Source organism: Castor canadensis, chromosome 12 (assembly GCF_047511655.1).
Source record: "Castor canadensis chromosome 12, mCasCan1.hap1v2, whole genome shotgun sequence".
Classification (NCBI taxonomy): domain Eukaryota; kingdom Metazoa; phylum Chordata; class Mammalia; order Rodentia; family Castoridae; genus Castor; species Castor canadensis.
Genome location: NC_133397.1, coordinates 50519659 through 50543024, shown reverse-complemented (window position 1 = coordinate 50543024; position 23366 = coordinate 50519659). Strand labels below are relative to the sequence as shown.

The following is a 23366-nucleotide window of genomic DNA, read 5'->3' as shown; positions in this document are numbered from 1 at the left end:
TAAGCACACTAATGATACAGTTACTTGTTAGTAGCATCACCAGCTGGGGTCCAGGTCTTCAGCACTTGAGCCCTTTTTGGGGGTACACTTCATATCCAAACCATAACACTATATTTTAGTTGTAGTTTTACTATATCTGTTTACATTTGTTTATATCAAAATTATAATACCAGCGTTGCTATTGACAATTCAAAGTGGTTTAGTATTGCTTCAATAAGAAGAAATAGCTTCTTAAGGTCATTTTGGCACCTTTTTTATTCTAAGTAGCACGTACTATATACGAAGAATTAATTGCCTCCATTTTTCCTGAGTCCTTTTTTAGTTTTTTATAGCTATCATTTATTAAATACCCATTTTATTTCTAAGTCATAGCTATCTTATACAGTACTGGAGTTTGAACTCAGGACCTTGCCCTTGCTAGACAAATGATCTATCACTTGAGCCACACCCCCAGTCCTTGAATCCTTTTTTTAATCCGAGCCTAAGGCCTCAAAACTAAGAAATGCTAAAAGTGAGGATTTAAGCCTATGCTGGTAAAGCTTTCCTACTGTACCTTTGGCTCCTCTGTGAAGAATGGTTGTTTCTCTCCCCTTGCCTTGTTACCTGTTCCCATCCTAGAGGAGGATGGTCTGACTCAAAGTAGAGTTTACAAATATCATAAATCTGGGATTGAAATACATTTTTATTATCCAAGTTTATTTTTACCTTTAGTATTTATGGGTATTAGTAATTAATATTTTTGAATAACAATAGAAATTTCAGGGCTGGGGATGTAGCTTAGTGACAGAGTGCTTATCTACCATGCACAAGGCCCTGAGTTCAGTCACTGGCACTGTAAGAAAAATAACAAAAAAGCAGAGATTGGTGGCAAATGCCTATAATCCCATGTACTCAGGATGCTGAGGCAAGATCCCAAGTTCAAGGCCAGCCTGGTTAATTTAATCGAGACCCTTTCTCACAAAAGCAGAACAAAAAAACTGGAGATGTATTTCAGTAGTAGAATGCTTGTCTAACATGCACAAAACCATCTCCAGTATCGCAAAAAAATTTTTTTTTCCCCAAAAGAAACAGTGTGCACCTGGGTATGGTTTAAGAGGTAGAGTACTTTTAAATAAATGGAAGGCCCTGAGTTCAAGGCCACCAAAAAAAAAAGTGTGTAAAGTTATAGTGTAAGAACTGTGTTAAGTCATTTTATTCAGTAACTAGTAGAGGACATTCTTAATCATGCAGACTTTTTTTTTTTTTGGTTTGGACCACCAGGCTATTTTTAGATTATATTAGATGTTTAGGTTATTGAAGAAAGGCAGGCTGAGGTTGTGGCTCAAGTGGTAGAACATCTGCCTAGCAAGTGTAAGGCCCAGAGTTCAAACCCTAATACCACTATAAAGGGTGGGGGAAAAAAAAAGAAAGACAATATATGTCTTGTGTCTTAGTTGCTTACCCTGTATTAATCCATACTGATTTCTTGGCTTTGTGGATCTGCTTTCTTGTTTTTTCCATCTTAAAGCAGGTTCAGAACTAGGCTGAAGTAGTTTCAGTTAATAGTCCTGATTCTGAAATGCCATTTTGTAAAGTCAGTTCTTTTAAGTATTATCTCAATAGTATTCTATTCTTATTAAATGAAAAAGTGTAAAGCCAGGTGTGGTGATATAAGCTCATATTCCTATCATTCAGGAGATGCTGAGGCTGGAGGATCACAAGTTTGAGGTCGGCCTAGACTACACAGTGAGACCTTGTCTCAAAAAAAAAAAAAAAAAGTAGAAGGACCAATAGCAGATTAAAGATGTACTTAAAGGAATAAAAATTTCAACCTTTTATTAGGGTTATTTTACCAGAAATGCTTGTAATCTTAAAACTCTTCTCATGTGTTTTTGTCACTGATTTCTTATTTTTAAAAATTTTTTATACAGGTTGACTATTCTCATATTTACAATGCTTGGCATTAGAACTATTACTGATCTTGAAATATTTGTGTATACATTATAAGATATATTGGGGAGGGGACCCAAGTTTAAAATGAAATTTGTGATTCATATATACCTTATGCACATAGCTTGGAGGTAATTTTATACAATGCTTTAAATAATTTTGTGCATGAAACAATTTTACAGTGTGGAATTTTTCACTCATGGCATCATGTTGACACTTAAAGTTTGGGACTTTGGAGCATTTCAGATTTTGGATTTTTAGATAAGAGGTGCTCAATTTCTAATATCTTTTGATAATCCAAACCATATGAACATCTAAGAATTTTATAAATATATTTATTTATTTTTTTAAATAAAATGTTGTTAGTAACTCGAAAGTCATTGGTAATTATTAATCTCAGCAATTCTAGTGTTGTCTGTATTGCTTTGTAAAAAATGTAAATTTTAGTTTTGTTTGAGGGATCATATACCATTTTAAAGATATCATAGGTGGACTTAGCGAGGAAAGGGGCTATGATCAGCTAGATGAATAGTGAAATACTGGCTTTGCCTGGTTAGAGAGTAATGAATGTCAGTGAAAGAAATTAGTAGGTAGGTACTCACTGTGATAAGAAGGAACTTTTGTTAAGATGTAGTTCACCAGGGTATCACTAGTTACTGTAGAAAGACTCCAGGCTTTTCCTTACAGGCACATGGTGTTTTGTGTCATTTATCGTATCTATGGAGTAGAAATATGGTGAAGCCTTGAAGATAAGTACTTTTTATTTTTCACTCTTTCATCTCTGGTAGAATACCAGTCCAGAAGGATAATAAAATCTTAAGTTTTTTCATTGTATAAAATAGAAATTTTGTTTGTTGTAGTCCTCTGAGTTTTTCTACGAGAAGAGGAGTAATGAATCACCTAAGTTTTCTATAAAAATAATAAGCTCTTTAGATAGGCACTAAAGCGATTATGAAATTGCATTTGTAATGAGGTACTAAAACTTTTTTTTGTCTAGCATTCTATAGCTGATTCAAGTTTTCTTCTTTTAAACAGGAAGCTGCTTTAAAGAATAGACAAGAATTATATGCACTACCTCCTCCCCCCCAGTACTACTCAAGCCTTATTGAAGAGATAGGAACTCTTGGTTGGGATAAGTATGTCTTTTAAAATATGCTTTAGAAATGCCTTTGTTTTAGACAATTTAATATGTTTCCAGTTTAAGCAATTTATTTTATACCTGTTTTTAGTCAGAGTGCTTCATTGTAATTAGAGTATATGATTCTTATTGCTGTTATCGATTAAGAGGGAGGGTATCTTAAAATATTGACCTGCAAAGCTAAATATAATTTGGACAAAAATGACATTTTTGTGTACATAGCATGAAGTTATCTTAGTAGATATTTTCACAATATATATAACATTATTTTGAATGTTACTAAATTATCCCTGTTTAAAAAGTGATATCCAATATCCAGGCATGGTGGTACATGCCTGTAATCTAGCTACAGGAAACGCGGTAGGAAGATGGAGGATCTACGTCTGCTGGGACAAAAGTGCAAGAATCTATCTGAAAAAGCAACTAAAAGAACTGAGGGCATGGCTCAAGTGGTAGAGCACAAGCAAGCCCAAGGCTCTGAGTTTAATCCCTAGCACTGCCAACAACATAAGAAAAGAAAACAAAAACCAAAAGCAATGCTGAGATATACACGACTGGGAAATCTGCAGTGTTTTTGGTGTGTTTAGGTAAATGTGTAGTTGTTTTTGGTTATCACACAGTTTGGCCATTCTAAGATTAAATACCTATATACATTTCAAGTGTTTTTATAATTTGAGAAGTGAATTTTAGCATCTAGGGTTTGGAAGAATCATCTAGCTTTCTTTAGAAAAAATGATGAATGAAGAAACTTAAAAGCAGTTCAGTAGATTGGTATGCAGGTTGTTGAAACTTCATCCATATATCACCTGGGAAAAGATCTGTGGTGATTTGCTTGATTTTAGTATAATATTAACTTTCTACATTGAGCTAGAGAATCAGTATAGATAAACCAATTTAGTTCTTCTCAGTTCTTAATCACTGTCAGTTCTATTTTAGTATTCAGTTATTATTTCAGCTTAGATTGCTAGTTACTAAGATAAATCAAAGGCTGACTGTTAGTTACTATGTAGAATGTGGAACTTTTTTACCAGTAAGTGTTTCTGGAAGTGTTTAAAATATTTTATTGTTCTGTTTGTTATTTTTTACCTTTTTTTCTCAGTTGGTCTTTTGAGAGCTAACTTAAAAGAACCAGAAAAATCAAATATCATTTTAAAAGAAGGCAAGAACATATCTTAGGTGCAAAATATATGTCTAGAATATATGCCCATAATCTGATACCTGAAGAAAAACTAGTCATAAACATATTTTTAGAGTTCCAACTTATTTCCGTATAAATTTGTTTGTAGAGGTGCTTAAAAATACAGTGTCAGTATTAGAGAAAGAAAGATTCTTTCTTTTTGCTCATCATCCAACATCCATTTATATTCCTTATTAGCCTTTTCTTAGAACAGTTCCTCCTCTTTTCCCATCATTTTTTTCCCACCACTAAATTTGAATGAGAGGCCTGTTCCTCCTTTGGTGCAGAGATGGGTTGGCCATTTTCCTAGGCATGTACTTTAGACTTTGGTGTGTTTAGGTAAATATATAGTTATTTTTGGCATGTACTTAGGAACCCTGAAATTCATACACTGGGTTCTTGACAAAAATTGCAACTTCAACTTTCAACTGTTAAAACCTTACTAAAAATCACGATTTCTAGTAATAGTGTTTCACTGTAGATGATGGGTTGCTTAAAGTTTGTATGGTATAATTATTTTAGGTTTCCCAAATTGAATGTTAGAACCCAGCATCGTTATTTTGGTCTTTTGTATAATTGCTCTTGAGGATGCAACTGATTGACTAGTGTTAAATTATGCCAAATGATACAAACCCATGAAATGCATTAGGGATTTTGTTTTTGGAGGTCTTCCATTTCATGATACAGCATTATCTTAATGAGAAACCATGAAATTTGTTTTCCTCCTTCAGATGTTGGAAAAGTCATGCTTCTCCTAAATATCTGCCCTCTTTTTGTTTTAATACTTATTTTTATTTTTTGTTGTGCTGGGTGGGGTACATTGTGGCATTTACAGTATGCCCTCTTATTTAATAGATAATCTGAATCCTATAATTGATTAAGTTCTCTTTGACATGGCCCCAAGGAGGCTTGTTAACTGTTTGACTCTTTTTAGAGCCATGTTGGATATAGGATTTACATTTCTGTGTGCTAATATAACCTTGAGTTTTGTTTTCTTGCTACTTTTGTTTTTTTTTAATTGCCTTAAATTCTTTATGGAGTTGTTACAAATCAGCTCTATCCAGGCAAGAAAATGCTTCTCCAGTTATTCCAGACCCGTGCAGGTATTTGCATGTGCAAAGAGTGGATGACAGTGGGTAATGGCAGTTGGCCCTGGGCCTTTCACATTTAGGGTTCGGGCCCTAAGTGTTATAGCATCTTTGGCAGGAGGGATCTCTCTGCTAGCAGATCCCAACCAGTTACTTTTCTGTTGCCTTTTGATATTCTCTGCTGCCAGATTCTGCCTGTCCCGCTGCCCTGGTCTCTTTTACCTGGGCCACTCTGTGTGCTTTCCTTACTGCTGCCCTGCTGTCAGGACACCTTCCTCCCTGCCACTGCTGCTTTTCTTGGTGTTACAACTCAGCAAAGATGGGCAAGACCACTCACGAGAAAGACTTTATGAGGAAGTGATATTATAACATCAGGGGGACAAAAGGAGGATGTTTCCTAGATGCTCACAAAGTGAATTGACCCTGCTGCTTGTGTAGCTAAACGGGGGAGGAGCAAAGGGTATCTGCACCAATCTTGATAGTAGTCCCCTTATGTTTGCACCATTATACAAATGAAGTATTCTGTTTGCACCAATCACAGATCTTCTGTTAGGGTGAAGTGTCTCCTCACCCTTTCCCTGGGTGGATGTAGTAGTTCTCTCTGGTTAGTGAAAGCACCTTTCAAAAGGGTGCTTACAACAAAGGCTTATCACTAATAATACTTTAGCAATATTTCACAGTGTTCCAACAATGCTTAACTTCTGTCCTATTGTCTTGGGGAGAGGTGGGCCCCTTCTATGTGTTTCAGAATGAGTGATATTAAAAATAAAAAGATCTAATTGTCTCTGTTCTCTTACAGCATTTTATTCTGATACTCTCACTGAAATTGTATTCATGAAGACTGACATAAAGATTGATCTTTATTCCTTACTTTTTCCAGTGTTTGATTTTATTAACTACCTTTTCCTTTTTAAAACTCTGTTTTTGTCTTTTGTAACCATTGTAGATTCTTTCTTTTATTTTAATTCCTTTAATCTGGTCAGAGATCTTTTTCTTCCATGTCCTGGATATGAATTACCCATTATGGTTCTAGGCTTTTCTTCTTCCTTCAGAGACAGAGTAACCATTTTTTAGCCATTCGTCTGTTGCCTCCATTTAGTTTTTACTTCATATTTTTTTTTACATTTCTATTAAGTTTCATGAAAACATTTGGCAATAACAATTTGACTTCATTATTTGAAACACTCTTCTGTTCCTCCTTCTCTGAAGCTCCCAAAGTACAGTTCTTCTCTAATAGTCAGGCTTTGGTTCTAGGCATTTCTTCAGTTATGTGTATTAAAACATATCTTGACCCTTTCTGTGTATTTATTTCGAGTCAATTATTAAGCCCCTTCCAAAGTTGTTACGATGGAGTTTGATAAGATCCCTAACTACTGCATTGATGTCTACCTCTAGTTTCTATATTCTTTCTTCTTGGTAGGTCATTTTACTGTTTTTGATACCCACAATCCAGAGTAAAATAGCCACTCACCAATTAGTAAATATATTCAAAAATTTTTTTTTTAATTTTTATTTTATTCATATGTGCATACAATGTTTGGGTCATTTCTCCCCCCTCCCTGCACCCTCTCCCTCCCCTCGCCTAACCCCCCCTTACCCCTCGCTATGAGGCAGAAACTGTTCTGCCCTTATCTCTAATTTTGTTGAGGAGAGAGTATAAGCAATAATAGGAAGCACCAAGGGATTTTGCTAGTTGAGATAAGGATAGCTATACAGGGAGTTGACATGCATTGATTTCCTGTACATGTTTGTTACCTTCTAAGTTAATTCTTCTCGAACTAACCTTTTCTCTAGTTCCTAGTCCCCTTCTCCTATTGGCCTCAGTTGCTTTAAAGTATCTGCTTTAGTTTCTCTGTGTTGAGGGCAACAAATGCTATCTAGTTTTTTGGGTGTCTTACCTATCCTCAAACCCTCCTTGTGTGCTCTCGCTTTATCATGTGATCAAAGTCCAATCCCCTTGTTGTGTTTGCCCTTGATCTAATGTCCGCATATGAGGGAGAACATAAGATTTTTGGTCTTTTGGGCCAGGCTAACCTCACTCAGAATGATGTTCTCCAGTTCTATCCTTTTACCTGCGAATGATAACATTTCGTTCTTCTTCGTGGCTGCATAAAATTCCATTGTGTATAAATACCACGTTTTCTTAATCCATTCGTCAGTGGTGGGGCATCTTGGCTGTTTCGATAACTTGGCTATTGTTAGTAGTGCTGCAGTAAACATGGGTGTGCAGGTGCCTCTGGAGTAACCTGTGTCACATTCTTTTGGGTACATCCCCAAGAGTGGTATTCCTGGATCATATGGTAGATCAACGTTTAGATTTTTAAGTAGCCTCCAAATTTTTTCTAGAGTGGTTGTTCTAGTTTACATTCCCACCAGCAGTGTAAGAGGGTTCCTTCCTATACCTATTAATTCCAGAGTACTTCCAACTCTTTCCTGTATCAACTTTAGAGCTTGGGGTCTGATATTAAGATCCTTGATCCATTTTGAGTTAATCTTGGTATAGGGTGATAAACATGGATCTAGTTTCAGTTTTTTGCAGACTACTAGCCAGTTTTCCCAGCAGTTTTTGTTGAAGAAGCTGTCTTTTCTCTATCGTATATTTTCAGTGCCTTTGTCAAGTTGATTATAGGCTTCATATCCTGGTCCTCTATTCTGTTCCACTGGTCTTCATGTCTGTTTTTGTGCCAGTACCATGCTGTTTTTATTGTTATTGCTTTGTAATATAGTTTGAAGTCAGGTATTGAGATACCTGCAGCGTTGTTCTTTTTGCTGAGATTGCCTTGGCTATTTTTGGCCTCTTGTGTTTCCATATAAATTTAATGGTAGATTTTTCAATCTCTTTAATGAATGTCATTGGGATTTTGAAGGGGATTGCATTAAACATGTAGATTACTTTTGGGAGTATAGACATTTTTACTATGTTGATTCTACCAATCCATGAGCATGGGACAGCTCTCCACTTTCTATAGTCTTCCTCAATCTCTTTCTTCAGAAGTTTATAGTTTTCCCTGTAGAGGTTGTTCACATCTTTTGTTAGGTTTACACCTAGGTATTTGATTTTTTTTTTTAAGGCTATTGTAAATGGAATTGTTTTCATATATTCTTTCTCAGTTTGTTCATTATTAATGTATAGAAATGCTAATGATTTTTCTATGTTGATTTTATATCCTGCTACCTTGCTATAGCTATTGATGGTGTCTAGGAGCTTTGAGTAGAGTTTTTTGGGTCTTTAAGGTATAGGATCATGTCATCTGCAAATAGGAATATTTTGACAGTTTCTTTACCTATTTGTATTCCTTTTATTCCTCCTTCTTGCCTAATTGCTCTGGCTAGGAATTCCAGGACTATGTTGAATAGGAGTGGAGATAGTGGGCATCCTTGTCTGGTTCCTGATTTTAGAGGGAATGGTTTCAGTTTTTCCTTTAATTACCCTTTCATCTTTGAGTTTTGAGGTTCTGTCTTCTGTTTGTTCTATTCTGCTGGATTGGCCTTCCATTTTATTTTGCAATTCTGTTTCATTCTTTTTTCTGAGGTTTTCCATATCCTGAGTCGTTTCCTCTTTGTTTATTTTCGTCCTGAGTTCATTTATCTCTTTATTAATCATGTTCTTTGTTTCACTTTGGTGTTTATACAGTCCTTCTACAGATTCTTTTATTTCTTCTTATGCTTTCTCAAATTCTCTTTTTTTGTTGTCTTGGAATTTCTTGAGTGTCTCCTGTACATTTTGGTTGACCATATCCAGTATTATCTCTATAAAATTCTCAATGATTACTTTGAGGAATTCTTCTTTCAGCTTATTCTTGTAGGCTTCATTGGGTTCTTTGGCATAGTTTATCTTCGTTTTGTTGGAGTATGGATCTGAGTATCTGTTTTCTTCATTTCTCTCTGGCTCCTGTACTAATTTTTTGCTGTGGGGAAACAGGTTTCCCTGTTTTTTCTGTCTTCGCAGCATTGCCCTCAGTATAGTTATTGTCCTTGTACTGTGTGCAATTAAATATTTTCTAGCATGTAATAATAACAGTGGTGATAATTAGAATGGTAGGGTGAAAGGAGAGGGAAAGCAAAGAAGGTAATGAAAAAGGGAAAAACAAATAAACAAGTAAAAAAACCAAAACAAACAAACCAAAAAAACGGTGTCAAAGATATAAACAAGGAGAGATAGTGTACTAATCAACAGTAAGCTAAACAGACATTAGAGAGACAGAGGATCAAAAAAAATCTCTAAGTTCAAATTCAATAAAGTTTCAGTCTTGATAATTTTGATGTTAGCCCCTCAGCCTCCAATCCTGGAGATGATGTCTCAGAAGTAGTTCTGTCGTTGCCTCATCAAAGGCGAAAAATACAAAAATACCAAAAAAACCCAAAACACCACAAAGTGTCCCATGTTCAAATGCAATACAGTTTCAGTAAGTTTTTCTGCATGCAGGTGTAGTTCGGTTGTTGTCTCATCAAAGGAAGAGAAAAAATAAAAAGTCTGGAGTCAGCTTTGTGAATGTCTGTCTGAGTCTGTGACTCACCTGGCCGCTGCTGTCAGCCTGCTGTTGCTGGAGGCTTTATTTATGCAGATCTCAGGAATGAGCTTAGCACTCACCTGGCCCTGAAGGCTTTGTTTACTTAGAGTTCTCCTGGAGGGGACCACCACTGCTACAGGCTTTCTCCTTTCCAAGTACGCTGGGGGAGGTGGCGCTACACCTGCCTTCTCCGACCAGCTTGCTTTTTTACAGTTCACATGGGAAGTGACCCTTCCCCTGTCCCATGGAGTTTTTTCCCACTGCTACTTTTACAAGCTTTCCCCCTCCAAGGTTGCTGGTTGTGTGCCACCGCTCCAGCTTTCTCCGGCTGGCTCATTTATTTACAGTTCCGTGAGGGATTCCCCCCCGCCCCACCTTTGGCACTCAGGGCACCCCTCACTCTTTGCTATGTGTCTTTTTTGTTGTTGTTGTTTATTCAGTTTAGTTTTTTTTTCTCTTTTTTCCCTGGGTGGGGATCCGTCTGTCCAGGGGGCTATGTTGATCTGGCCCAGGGTTGTCTGTGGGAGTACCACGTGCCGCTTAGCTCACCTTGTGGTCTGTGTCTTCCCACGTGGTCTGGGAGCTGGCGTCTGGCAGTGTGAGTGCCTTCCTGGTTTCTCTGATTAATGTGAAGTGGAGATGCTATGCGCAGGCTGGAGGTGTGGAGGAGTCATTTTGCCTCTTCTCGGTGGTTTATCCTGTAAGGTGTATCTCCAGCATCTCTCCAAGATTTTATTTTAGGAAGCATGCTTTCTGCTTCCTCCCTCTAGTTGCAATCTTGTAATCTCTCCTATATTCAAAAGTTTTTATGTTTGACTTTGGCATCAAAAACCACTTTTCCTGTAAAATTTTTTGAGTGGAAGTCCTAACCTACAGAATTTGATTTTGTAACAAATTTAACCATTTTGAATGTCTTGAAAAATAGTATGAAGGACAGAAATGATCATTTGTAGTCATGAAATAAATAAGAAAAAAAGTCACCTCTTCTTCATCATTTCCATGAGCAACCATAGGTTGAACCATAGGCACACTTAATGAAATAAATTATGTTATACTTCCCTGTTTCTATTTCCTGTAGCTTTGAACTCTTTGAACTTCCGAGTCCCAGTAGTCACATTCTCCTGGTAATTTACCTTCTTCCTAATTGCCTTTAGATTTCTGTATCTTCCATTGGAAATTAGGTTTTTTCCCCCTTGTTGATTATTATTAATATATATATTTTTTTGCAGTACTGGGGTTTGAACTCAGGGTCTCCTGAGTGCTTTGAACTCCAGTGTATTTCTTTTGTTTTCTTAAAATCTTGTCTCTATTCAATAAGGTCACTACACATTCCTTTAAAAGAAACTTATGAAAAGGGAAAAATGAAGAAAATGTTTTAAGTTGGAGTCATTTTAGTTATTGTGCCTTTAATCACTGCTTCCTGTTGGCTGGTTTTCAGTATTTACCCATGGTTATTCATGATGCAGTATTAGGCCTAATAATATTTTGCTGATTTTTGTAAAGTGTGCGTAAATGTCTTAGAGGCCCTAGATGACATCATTTTCATTCAGGTAACGTTTACATTTTCCTTTGCTTGGAAGATAGTGTGGGGGCAGATTGCCCTGCCCCAGGTGAGTTTATAGGGGTCATTATAGCTCTGATTTTTTCTTTCCATCTTTCCTTTCAAGCAAAAGCCAACTTATTTATTGGATTTTTTTTTTCCTTTGGTGGATCTTAAACTCTAAACTCTGTCTCTTTACTTAACCAATTTACCTCTCAAGTAAGAGTTCATTTTTTGCGAGGCTCCATCTCTTTCTCATTTGCCTTGCTTTCAGGAGTGGGCCTTCACAGGTTCTAATTGAGTTTTCAAGGGCATTGATTTGGAATTTGTTCCATTTGTGAACTCTTAAGTTCTAACTAATTTCTCCTAGTATTTTGAACTTCCTGAGTGTATTCTTTTGCAGTTTAGTGGCTTTCCGTTTGGTTCACCCCCTTATTCCCTACAATTTAAAGATTTATCAGACGTTTTGAGGGAAAATTAGCAGAATGTTAGGCCAAGGCTTCTGGACCTACCTTTTTCTCATATTCTGACCTTTCAAGTCCATTATTATTATTGTTATTATATTTATCAATCCTCAAGAGACTGCCAACATTAGGGTTTTTGTTGTTGTTTTGGTTTATTTTTTTGCCACTTAATAGCAGGTCTCTGTCAAGGCCCTTTGCCCAGATACTTCTTCACTTGCCCATGCCCAGAACTGATAAATATGCTAAGGGAGAAATGGCTTCAGAGTGTTGGCTTACCTTTCCACTTCTTTAGGGTTTTGGTCCTTCAAGTCCTGGTTGCCTTAGCAATTCTTTGATGTTTTCAACCTCTTCTTTTTTTTCTCTTTTTACTTATAAGACTACTTTAATTGTTCAGGGAAGTGTTCTTCAGTTGTTCAGAGAAGTGTTCTTTGGTTCAGAGAAGTGTTAGTCTGCAGCAGCCTATTCCATTTTAGTGAGAAATGGATATTTGATATAATTTAAAATGTACTGTTGTTATGATATTAAGGATTGGTTAATATTTATTCATGAGATCAGGCTTTATATTTGTTAAGGCTCCATTCCTGAGTAGGGTTTGTGATAAATAGAACCTTTTTTAAAAAAATTTTTTATTCACTTATTCACATGTGCATACATTGAGCCATTCCTTCCCCCCTTCTCCCCACTCCCTCCCTCTCCCCCCACCCCCTCTTGCTTCCAGGCAGAACCTGTTCTGCCCTTATCTCTAATTTTGTTGAAGAGAAGATATAAGCAATAATAAGAAAGACAAAGTGTTTTTGCTAGTTGAGATAAGGATAGCTATGCAGAGATTCCTATATCCATTATCATACATGAGTACATAATATTTCCACTGCATTCAGCTTCCTTTACCCTTTCCTTGTGTCTTCCGCACTCACTGGTACCATCCTCTTGACAGAACCTGTTTTATCTTCCTGTTCTCTGTTCTTGAAAAAATAAATCTTTTTATTTGTTTAAGATAGCTCTACTGGGAGTTTTGTTATGACATTTCCATATATATATATGTAGTATGTCCTGAATTGGTTCATCTGCTTCATTTTTCTCCTTTCTACCTTAGTCCCCTTCTTATGGCAATTGAAACAGGTTTAAAAATTCTATATTCATTCTTGTATAGAAAGTACATCCACCATATTCACTTTCTTAGCTTCCTTTTTTTATCCTCCCTCTTCCATTAGTGACCCCCACCCCTTGTTTTACCTTGTATTGTTTGTATTTTTATTGTATCTTATCTCCCACATATGAGAAGAAACACATGACCTTTGTCTTTCTGAGCCTGGCTTACTTCACTTGAACATGATATCCTCCAGTTTCATTCATTCACCTTCAAAGCACCTGGTTTCATTCTTCCTTACGGCTGAATAGAACTCCATTTTATATACATGTATAAATGATTACATATATATAAAATCATTTTTTAATCCACTCATTAGTCATCCAGCATTTGTGTTGTTTGCATATGTTGGCCATTGTGAATAGTGCTGTAATAAACATCAGCGTGCAAGCGTCTCTGTTGTATTGTGACTTATGTTCCTTTGGATATATGCACAGGAGAGGTATCATTGGATCACATGGCATTTCTATCTTTAGCTTTTTGAGGAATCTCCATACTGCTTTCCATAGTGGTTGTATGAGGGTTCCTTTTTCCCCACATCCTTGCTAACATTTGTTGTTTTTTGTGTTTTTGATGTTAGACATTGTAACGGGAGTGAGGTAGAATCTTAATATGGTTTTGATTTGAATTTCCTCTATGGCCAGGGATGTTGAATGTTTCTTCCTCTGTTTTTTCACCATTTGGACTTCTTCCTTTAAAAAAACCTCTGTTTAGTTCACTTGTCCACTTCTTCATTGGGTCATTGATTTTTTTGGGTGTCCTTGTATATCCTGGTTATTAATCCCTTGTCATATGTATAGCTTGCAAAGATTTTCTCCCATTCTGTGGACTGCCTCTTTAATCTGGTGACCATTTCTTTTGTTGTACAGGAGCGTTTTAGTTTCATATAATCCCATTTGTCAATATTTTCTGTTAGTTGGTCAGCTATATGTGTTCTATTTAGGAGGTCATTGCCTATGCCTATTTGTTCCAATGTATTCCCTGCTCTTTCCTACACTAGCTTCAAATTTTCAGGTCTTAAATTAAGGTCCTTAATCCACATAGAGCTAGTTTCAGTTTTCTGCATGCAGACATCTAATTTTCCCAGGAACATTTGTCAAAGAGGCTGTCTTTTCTCCATTGTATGTTTTGAGCCCCTGTCAAAAATCAGGTGAGTGTAGCTGTGTGGATTCATATCTGGGTCTTTACACTCACCTTAAAAAAATAAAATACCTAGGAATAAACTTAACAAGGGAAGTGAAAGACTTCTACAATGAAAAGTATAAACCAAGAAATCAAAGAAGACTGCATAAGAAGAAAAGATCTCCCATGCTCATGGATTGGCAAAGTCAATATTGTAAAAATGGCTATATTACCAAAAGCAATCTACAGCCCCATCAAAATTTCAATGATATTCATCACAGAGATTGGAAAATCAACCCTAAAGTTCATTTGGAAGCACAAAAGACCACAAATAGCCAAGGCAATATGGAGCAAAAAGAGCAACACAGGAGGTATCATAATACCTGACTTCAAACTATACTACAGAGCCATAGCAATAAAAACAGTGTGGTACTAGCACAAAAACAGATATGAAGACTAGTGGAACAGAGTAGAAGATCAAGATATATTTTTATTTCAAGATCAAGATGTATTTTATTTTGGAAATAAAAATATAGCTTGGCATGGTGGCTCATGTCTTTATTCTTAGCTACTTCATAGGCCAGTCCATGCAAAAAAGCTAGCAAATTTCCCCCACTTTCAATCTCAACCAACAAGCCAAGAGTGGTGTTGTGTGGCTGTCATCCGAGCTACACAGAATGCATAGGTAGCAGGATCACAGTCTGAGCCTGATCCCAGGCAAAAACTCGATACTTGATCTGAAAAATAACTAAAAAATAATAAAAGTGGACATAGGTCAAGTGGTAGAAGACTTGCTTAGCAAGTGTGAGGTCTTGAGTTCAAACTTCAGTACTGCCAAAAAAAAATAATAATCACAAGGTTGGCTACAAAAGATCCCTGTGAAAGGTCATACTTTAGTTGTAATGACTAGAATGGGTAAATCACTTAAAATATAGATAGCTATTGCTACTTAATTGTTTGTGTTTATATTATTTGCAAATAATGAGTGCATTAACAGAAGAGAAGTTGCCTGCATGGACTGTGAGATGCTGAAGAGTAAGGTTTTGTCAGCATTTATCCAACACTATCAGATAAGAAAAATCAGTTTTATTTTTGAGACTAAATTCTTAAATAGAATTGGGTTTCAGGGCTTGTGTAGCCAAGGATATGAGCCAACTGTACTCTCCTGTACAGATTTGCCTCCTTTGAGGTCCTGCCTGAGCTGCTGTCTAGCTTTTTTTCTTTTTGGTGGGATTGGGGTTTGTAATCATATAATATGATGATAAAGGAAATTTCTTCTTTTAGGTAATACAGACTTAGCTGTGTTTTTAAAATTACATACTTGCTGTTTTAAATCAATTCTGTAAGATTAGGAATTATAAAAATTTAAATTGGTAGTGAAAAATATTTAAAATGAGGAAACATCTCCTTTTTGTCTTTCTTTAGTAAAGAAATGACATTGAGAATTAGTTGCAAACTTTAAGTTTGATTGCTGTTGTTTTAATTTCCATACTTGTTTCAACTTGTAAAAAATTCTCATAACAGCAACTTTTCCAAAGGGTAAACTGAAGGTGGTATGACAATTTGGGATTATTTTGAGTGGCATTGGTTTACAAATGTTAAGTGATATCTGCTAAAAGATGACTTGATGGATTTCTGTTAAGTTCTGGTTATGTTGTTTTTATAAAACACCTCATTAAAACAATAAGAATTAGAGTTCTTTGGGTTTAGCAGGATTTGCTTTTTGTATTAAAACCATCCTGGATTTGAAGCAAGAAATACTTTTGCTTTACAGGTAGTCTGATCGTGCATCCACCTTATCTACAACATCCTAATTTATTCCTTTTATTATGACCCCTTTCAGTGTCATAGGCATCCTAGTTTGGAGGAAATGCATACACACTTTATTTATAAAATACCTTATATTTATTTTAATAATCACATGTCCCTAGATAATTCAGAGATTAAATGGTTCTAACAGATGTGAGCTGATGCTTTGTCCTTTTTAGACAGCATGTTATTTATCATTTAGAGGGAGTACAGTTCAACTATTGGCCTTTCAAGTATATCTTGGGAAAGAGCTTAGTTGTACTAAATCTGTTGTGCTACTGAAAGATGGTCAACATATGTTAAGTTAGACTCTTTGGTTAAGCCCATTACCTTGAAAGCTGACTAATGATGAGTTTTAAAGTAATTCCTAATGCGTTAAAAAATTATAATATACTGGGGGAAATGGAGATGCATTCTTATTCACACTGAAGTAATTTCAGTGATTCGACCAAAACTTTAATTCTGTTTTACCACCTGTGTTACTTGGGACAAATAACTTAACCTCTCTGAGCTATGTTTTCTTCATATAAAGCTAATCATACCCAATAATAAAGATTAAAAGAAACATGTCATGAGACTCACATAGTTCCTTATGTAAGGTAGATTCAAGACTTGCTACACTGGTTCACCTAGTAATGTCAGACCATACCTGAGTTTTATAGCACTTAATTAGGGCAATGATTTAAGTATAATGAATAATTATTATTTGTTTCATAACACATAAGAAATAGGTTTAAACTGGTATGATTTTCATTCTAAACTACCATTATTAATAGGATGATCTTTCTCCATACATGTAGAAAAACAATGAATAACTATAAATTATATGTATAGTAGTGAAAATGTTTTTTTTAAAAAAAGATATGTTTATAGTATTTAATTTACACATACTTTGCACTCAGCTGTTATTTAAAACTTAACACAAGTTAGTAAATTATGACCCAGTTTCACTTAGCTTCTGCATGTCATGTATTCATAAAGCACTGACACATGCACAGAAATAGAAAACTTTCACATTTCTTACATGACAAGCTTATTTGAAGGGGCTTGGTGTGGTCATTCACACCTGTAATCCCAACTACTTGGGAGGCAGAGATAGGAGGATTGAGGTCTGAGGCCAGCCAGGGCAAAAGCTCAAGACATAATAAAAGACTGAGGGTGTGGCCAAAGTGGTATAGCAATTGCCTAGCTAGCACCAGGCCCTGAGTTCAATCCTCAGTACTGCAAAAACAAAAGTAAAACAAAATGTCTGTCTCTCCCTCCCTCCCTCCTTTCCTTCTTTCCTTCCTTCCTTCCCTTCCTCCCTCCGAAGTAAAACTTGAAAAGGATAGAGTAAGTTCAGAGAGAGGTGAAGTGCTTTTGGTTTACAAATAATTCTGCAGTTATCTGTAGTAGAGGAGATGAATATGTTACAAGGTTGGAAGGAGTGGAGAGAGCCTTAAGCAGGAGGGAATGGTGGAGGCAAGATTATAGAAGGAAGCATGCATTCATCTTTGGACCATGGACGAGATCCCATGAGGAGATTAGTATGTTAGGGCTGGACTGGAGGATCTTGAATGCTAGACTAATCATTCTGTATATGCAGGTGATAGAAATTCATTGACTATTTTTGAGCAAGGGGTTGATAAGATTTATAAGGTATTTAGGAAGGCTAAATCTAGACACAGAAGGCTGGATGGATTGGTGTACAGAAGAGTTATGAAGTGAAAACACCAGGAAAGTTGTGAATCATCTAGGAATGAAGTAATTAAGGCTTAAACTTGGTAAAAATGGAACCTTTGATGCTTTGTTAAAATATGAAGGTCTTCAGTCTGCCCTTTGATGTTACTACTGCTTAAATGTATCTCTGATAGTCAAAGAAAGAACTAAATAACTGATGTTGGTCAGAATGAGTGCAGCATTTTAAGAGATATAAAGAACATTTCTTCTTTTCTGAACTGGTACCATCCAGCTATTAACAGGGACAACAACAATAAAACTTCCCTGAAGCTTAAGAGTTAACATCCTTTTCAGATGTTCATAATACTTAACTTTCAAAGTTAGTGCGTTTTTATTAATTGCAAGCCAATTTACAAAGAAATATAGCAAATGATAAGTATAAAGTGGAGTGATAAAATATTTTTTCTTAATATTTTATATTCATGTTTTTATATTTTCTTGGTTTTAGAATATGCTCAGTTAAATGATCGTGCCTAATATCCTCTTTAGTATAAATTTAAGATGGGAATTTTAAGCATTTTTTCTAGTATTTTATACATAATAACTTTTTAAAACTTTGAGCTTTTCATTGATGAAAGTTTCCTAAATTTATTATTTAAACAAATTACATTTCATTTCAATGAAATCGTTTAAATTGAAACGATTTAATAGTTTAACAATAAGCAGAACATTGAAATGGACTTTCTAGAAAAAATTTAATATTGCTTGCAAAAGCTTATCACCTGTTTTTTTTTTTTTTTTACCTTTAATATCAAAGTGGGGATACTCTTTCCTATCATGAACAGCTACACATATGCTTTATTAATATGGGACAGGGGAAGTTGCTGATAACAGATAGAACCCAAATTCTCAGGTCAAACAAGAGAATTTTATTTGTCTCTTGTTTTACAGGCAGGTGGCTATGAGTAGGTTGGTGGCTCTTTTCCATAAGGTCATTCAAGAACCCAGGTTTCTTTTAATTGTTACTCAGTACCATAACTTCTAGCCACATATGGCTATTGACATTTATATTTAAATTCACTTAAAAATGCACTGTTAATACGAGCCACATTTTAAGTCCTCCATAGCCAGTATATGGCTAGTGGCTATTGTTCTGGATAGCATAAAAAGAGTATATCTGTCAGCATGTCTTTGGGAGGGGAGAATAAGAGGAGTGAAGAGCCAGAGGCACAATTTTGTTATAAAATGATCCAAACCATGCACATATCACTTCTGCTTGCAGCCCCGTGGCCAAGATTTAGTTTTTATTCCTACATCTCACTGGAAGGACAGCTAGGGAGAGTTACTAGCAGGGTAGACTGTACCCTGCTAAAGTTTGGTTTAGTTGGAGGTGGAGTGGGGAGCAGGGATTCTATTCCCAAAAGGGAAAAAGTGAGAATAAACACTAGAGAATAATTGTCAATCTAGCTCATATGTACTGAAGGTATTAATAATCCCAGTAAGGTCTCCTTTTGCAACTAGCCGGGGATTAACATGGTAAAAATCTTTCTTAATTTTAGATGACCATGGTGTGATTAACTTGAAATTATAAGTGTTTGTTTTACTACTTTATTTGAATTACACAGTGTTTCTTAAAAGGTGTTTTGATGAGTAAGTACAAAAAGTACTAGTGGGTGGTTTAGTTGTTCCCTTTCTTTTCCTCACACCTCACTCCTTGTGTGCAGTCTCAGCCTTGCAGTTATAAACTATTTAGTGCTTATAATAAAAAGCAAATAGTCTTTTCTCATACCATTTCTTACCCCAGTCTTATTCTCTGAGACAAACATTTTAAAATATTCATGTTCACAATTTCCTTATTTCTAAATAACATGTCTACATTTAGTATGTCTTGATTTATCAGTCTTGGGAATTATATGCTGATCATTTATTATAAACAAGGATTTGGTCATATACAATTTACTGTCTTCATTATTTTTATTTTTCTATTAGCTTTAATATCTTTTAAATCATTTTCATGTTCATTCAGCTGAAGATGTGTGTCTTGACTCTAAAATTAGCAATCATAGATGTTATTGTTACTAAGCTTCCCTCCCGATATCTTTCCTCTTTCTGCTTCCCACTTTTTTTGTCATCTCTTCTTTGAAAATTACATTTGTTTCTGTACATTTATGTTAGTTTCTCTAACTATAATTAAGTCCTTCAGCTTTTTGTCTTGCTGCATTCTAAAAATTGTAATTAGTCAATAGTTTAAATTTTCAAATTTAGCTTCATGTTGTTTATTATTTAGTATAGTTTCATCTTTCCTCTTTAGTTTCTTGCATTTAAAAATATTTCCATAATTTCTGCCACTATATCAGCCATACTCTGTTTTATAGATTTTGCCTTTTTGTCAGCTGACACCCTCCTGCTCTCTCTTTCTGTCTCTCTCTCTTTCTCTCTCTCTCGCTCACTCCTAGTTTTACTTGTTACCCAGTGGTCTTTTAACTGTATTTTCATGAAAGTTGTTAAAAATTTGCTATAATTATTGCTATTCTTTCTTTTTCCTTATAAAGTTTTTTTTTTTTTGGTGGTAATAGGGTTTGAATTCAGCAGGTACTCTACCACTTGAGCCACACCACCATACCTCCAATCCTTTTTCTTGTTCTTTATGTAACTGGCATTTTATATTTTAAAAATTTCTTTATTTTTTAAATACAGGAAGGATATTAGTGCATGTGTTCATCTCAACTTTTTGAGTCTGAACTGTAGATGTTTTCAGTCAGATGCTCATGTATCTAGAATCGTACAATAAAACAGGATAAAGACTCACATTCAAGTATTTGGGAGGCGAGAAATTTAAGGTGTTTATAGATAAAGCTGCAAAAAGTAAAGATTAACCATATAGTTATTCTTATGTAAATGAATGTTTGTTCTAGAATAATTTTACCCTCACTTGTTTGATAAAGCTCTATACTTTTTGCTGTTATGATAAACCTTCCATCTGTTGATACCATTTTGTTTTACTTTCTATTCCATTATTGAACCTATGTGTCTTCTTGCGATTAGCATCTGTTTCTTCGTTACAGTGCCCCACAACTTCATTCCCTATGGTTTATTGAAATTGACCCATTTTACCGTTACACCCGTCTGTCTGTAACTAAGTGGCTTATAGGGATATTGAAAATGCTGCCTCTGTTGGGAGGCTAATGAGAGTTCCGAATGCTAATGGGTCTTGTCATTAGTCTTGGTGATAAGTTACACAATACTCTTGGACTAGTTTTTGTCTTTATAAGAGAATAGTATTGTAAAAATGTCAAAAAATATCCACATGCCCAGTTCACCAGTAAATATACTGTTAAATTTGAGCCATTTTGGCAGTAGCTTATGCTACTCAAGGGACCATATTTTTACAGAATGATATATTTTGAAGGATATTGGTTTTCATTGTAGAAAATTCATGCATTTAGAGCAACTTAAAGCCAAAACAATTGGGCTTGTGCTATATGTTTAAAATATTAGTCATCTTGAATACACGCCTAGGTTAAGTGTCAGAAGCTATATATCGTGCAAAAAGAAAATTTATTGTTAGGAGACCTGACTGTACCTGTGCTCTTAGCGTTTTCCTTAGAGGTTCAATTTGAGTATATGAGCTAATATCAGTGAGATTTTTGTACAGTAACATTATTGATAATAAAGGAAAGTTCATTGAGGAGAAAAACAAATAAAGGAAGCATAAAAGTCTCATACCATGTGAAACTACAGAAATGGATCAAAGAGTTTGACAGGAAGTTTAATGTGTACATAAGTAGAGGCTGACAGAAACATGCTGTGTGTGCCAAAGGTTCCTGTGATGGAAAACCGAAACATAGTGCTCACTGACCACAGCATGAGCCTTGACACACATTGTAAATAATCCAGAGATCTATGACTGCATTAAGCACTAGGCTGGTGTATTAACAGCAGTAAATCTATAGCAACAGAAAGGGTCGGCATGCAGAAATTCCTCTGATTAATTTTTGTCGTGGTTTAATAGGAATATAGCAAATATTTTCATTTTAGATTATACAGTCCTCAATCCTTCCCACCATAGCCCACCCCATCATAATCATTTTTTTTACTCTCTTTGCTCACCAGACTTGTGTATGTGGATACTTGCTTCAGTACTATCCAGTTAAAAGCAGAAGATGCTTCTGGTAGAGAGCATCTAATGACTGTCAAGTTGAAGGAGAAGGTATGTGCCTTGCTAAAACTGTTGTAGTCAGGAAGTACTTTGACAAATGAACTCTGTGAATGTTTTCAGTATAAAGGAGTGTGAGTTATCTATAGATACATATATGATTGCCTTTAAAAATTGATTTTGGAAAGTCTCAGAGTTTATTCACCAGGTTTCTAAAAGCCTAGTTATAATCTTCTGTCATTATTTTAGCTTAAATTTGATCAAGATGGAGACTTACAGTAAATACTATAAATAACATTTAGTAGCCTCACAGTGCCATAAAAAAGTGTTATTTTTCTACCATCCTATATAGAAAAGAGTGGATGCCTTCACAGTCCCCAGTGAAGTCCTCCTGTAAATGTCTTTTGCCTTCACCTCTTGTGAGGATTTACTTTTGCAGTTCTTATCTTGGCTTCCATCATTTCACACACACACAACACAGACCCACGTACCCCCTCTCTTCCACACACAGAGACACACACACACACCTACATAGTGTTTGTTATTTATTTGTTTTGTTTGAAGTTTTTTGGTGTATGTTTTTTGAGATTTTTCAGTTACAGACTAGTGATCTTAATCATTCATGGATTTTATTGGCACAAAACATTTAATTTTATTTTTGTTTCATCTTTTTAGTTTTACATTGTGAATATTTAAGAAATGAGTAGAATAAGCAAGTTTAGCATATAAATCATTTACTTAGTAATCACTGGAAAAACATTAGAATTTGAAGGAAATCAGGACATCCAACTTTTTTATTATTCCTAGTGATCATCAATCAATTCTATTTCAGGGGGTTGTAGTGATGAAAAGATCAATTGTGTTTGTCCTTTTTAAAAATGTGTCTGGCATTTAAGCTTTTCACAAGTGAAAATTAATATATAAAGCTGTACTGGGTGACACAGAAAAGTTGATACCTTATAGTGGTCCTGTATCAGACAGGTTGAGAAATAACTCATTCTTTCTCATACACAGAACATTTAGGTATAATTTTAAGACCCATATACAACAAATGTTAAAAAAATTTAGTGGGATATGAATCTTATTTATAAAAGAAACAAGATGGTTATTTTCATTAAAATGTGATTTTTATTTTCCTTTTAAGTTTCTAAGCATGTGCTTTTTTTAAGATCTAGGAGAAATCTGCCCTTATCCTTCCAAAAGGTCACAAGTTGCCAGCGGCAAGGGTTTTGTCATTTCCGTCAAATCACTATTTGTTTATATTTTGTACATTGATTAAAGTTGCTTTAGTGCTAAAAGACCAAAATGAAAGATTTAAAATATACTCTGTCCTCATTTTTATAAGCTCTGTACTTACCAAGGAGATAATGCTTTAAGTCCACACTACACTTAAAAGATTTTATTAATTTAGTTTTTACTGACTTGTGTTAACTGTACACATCAGTAGGGTTCAGTGAGATAAAAGATTCTGTTGCCACCCTAAGATGGTGACATTTGAGAACATGGATGTGGCTGTCCATACAGTCCACTCTCCCTGCTATTTTCTTATACCTTTCAAGGTAAATGAGATGGATCTTTTAATATTTCTCAAAAACTATTCTGTAGTTATGAAGTGCTGTGTTACAG

At 35.3% G+C, this 23366-nt stretch overlaps 1 protein-coding gene across 3 annotated transcripts in view; it reads left to right on the top strand.

The window, feature by feature from the left end:
* The window catches only part of Fancl (FA complementation group L), a 75453-nt gene that overhangs the window by 14460 nt on the left and 37627 nt on the right, over positions 1-23366 (top strand). For all 3 annotated transcript variants that reach the window (XR_012439695.1, XR_012439694.1, XM_020163862.2), the window contains exons 5-6: positions 2965-3065; positions 21698-21794. Coding sequence is in view for 1 of the 3 variants with exons in the window: in XM_020163862.2 (XP_020019451.2) it covers positions 2965-3065; positions 21698-21794 (198 nt within the window). In the remaining 2 variants the exon portion in view is untranslated. The remainder of the gene's footprint in view (positions 1-2964; positions 3066-21697; positions 21795-23366) is intronic.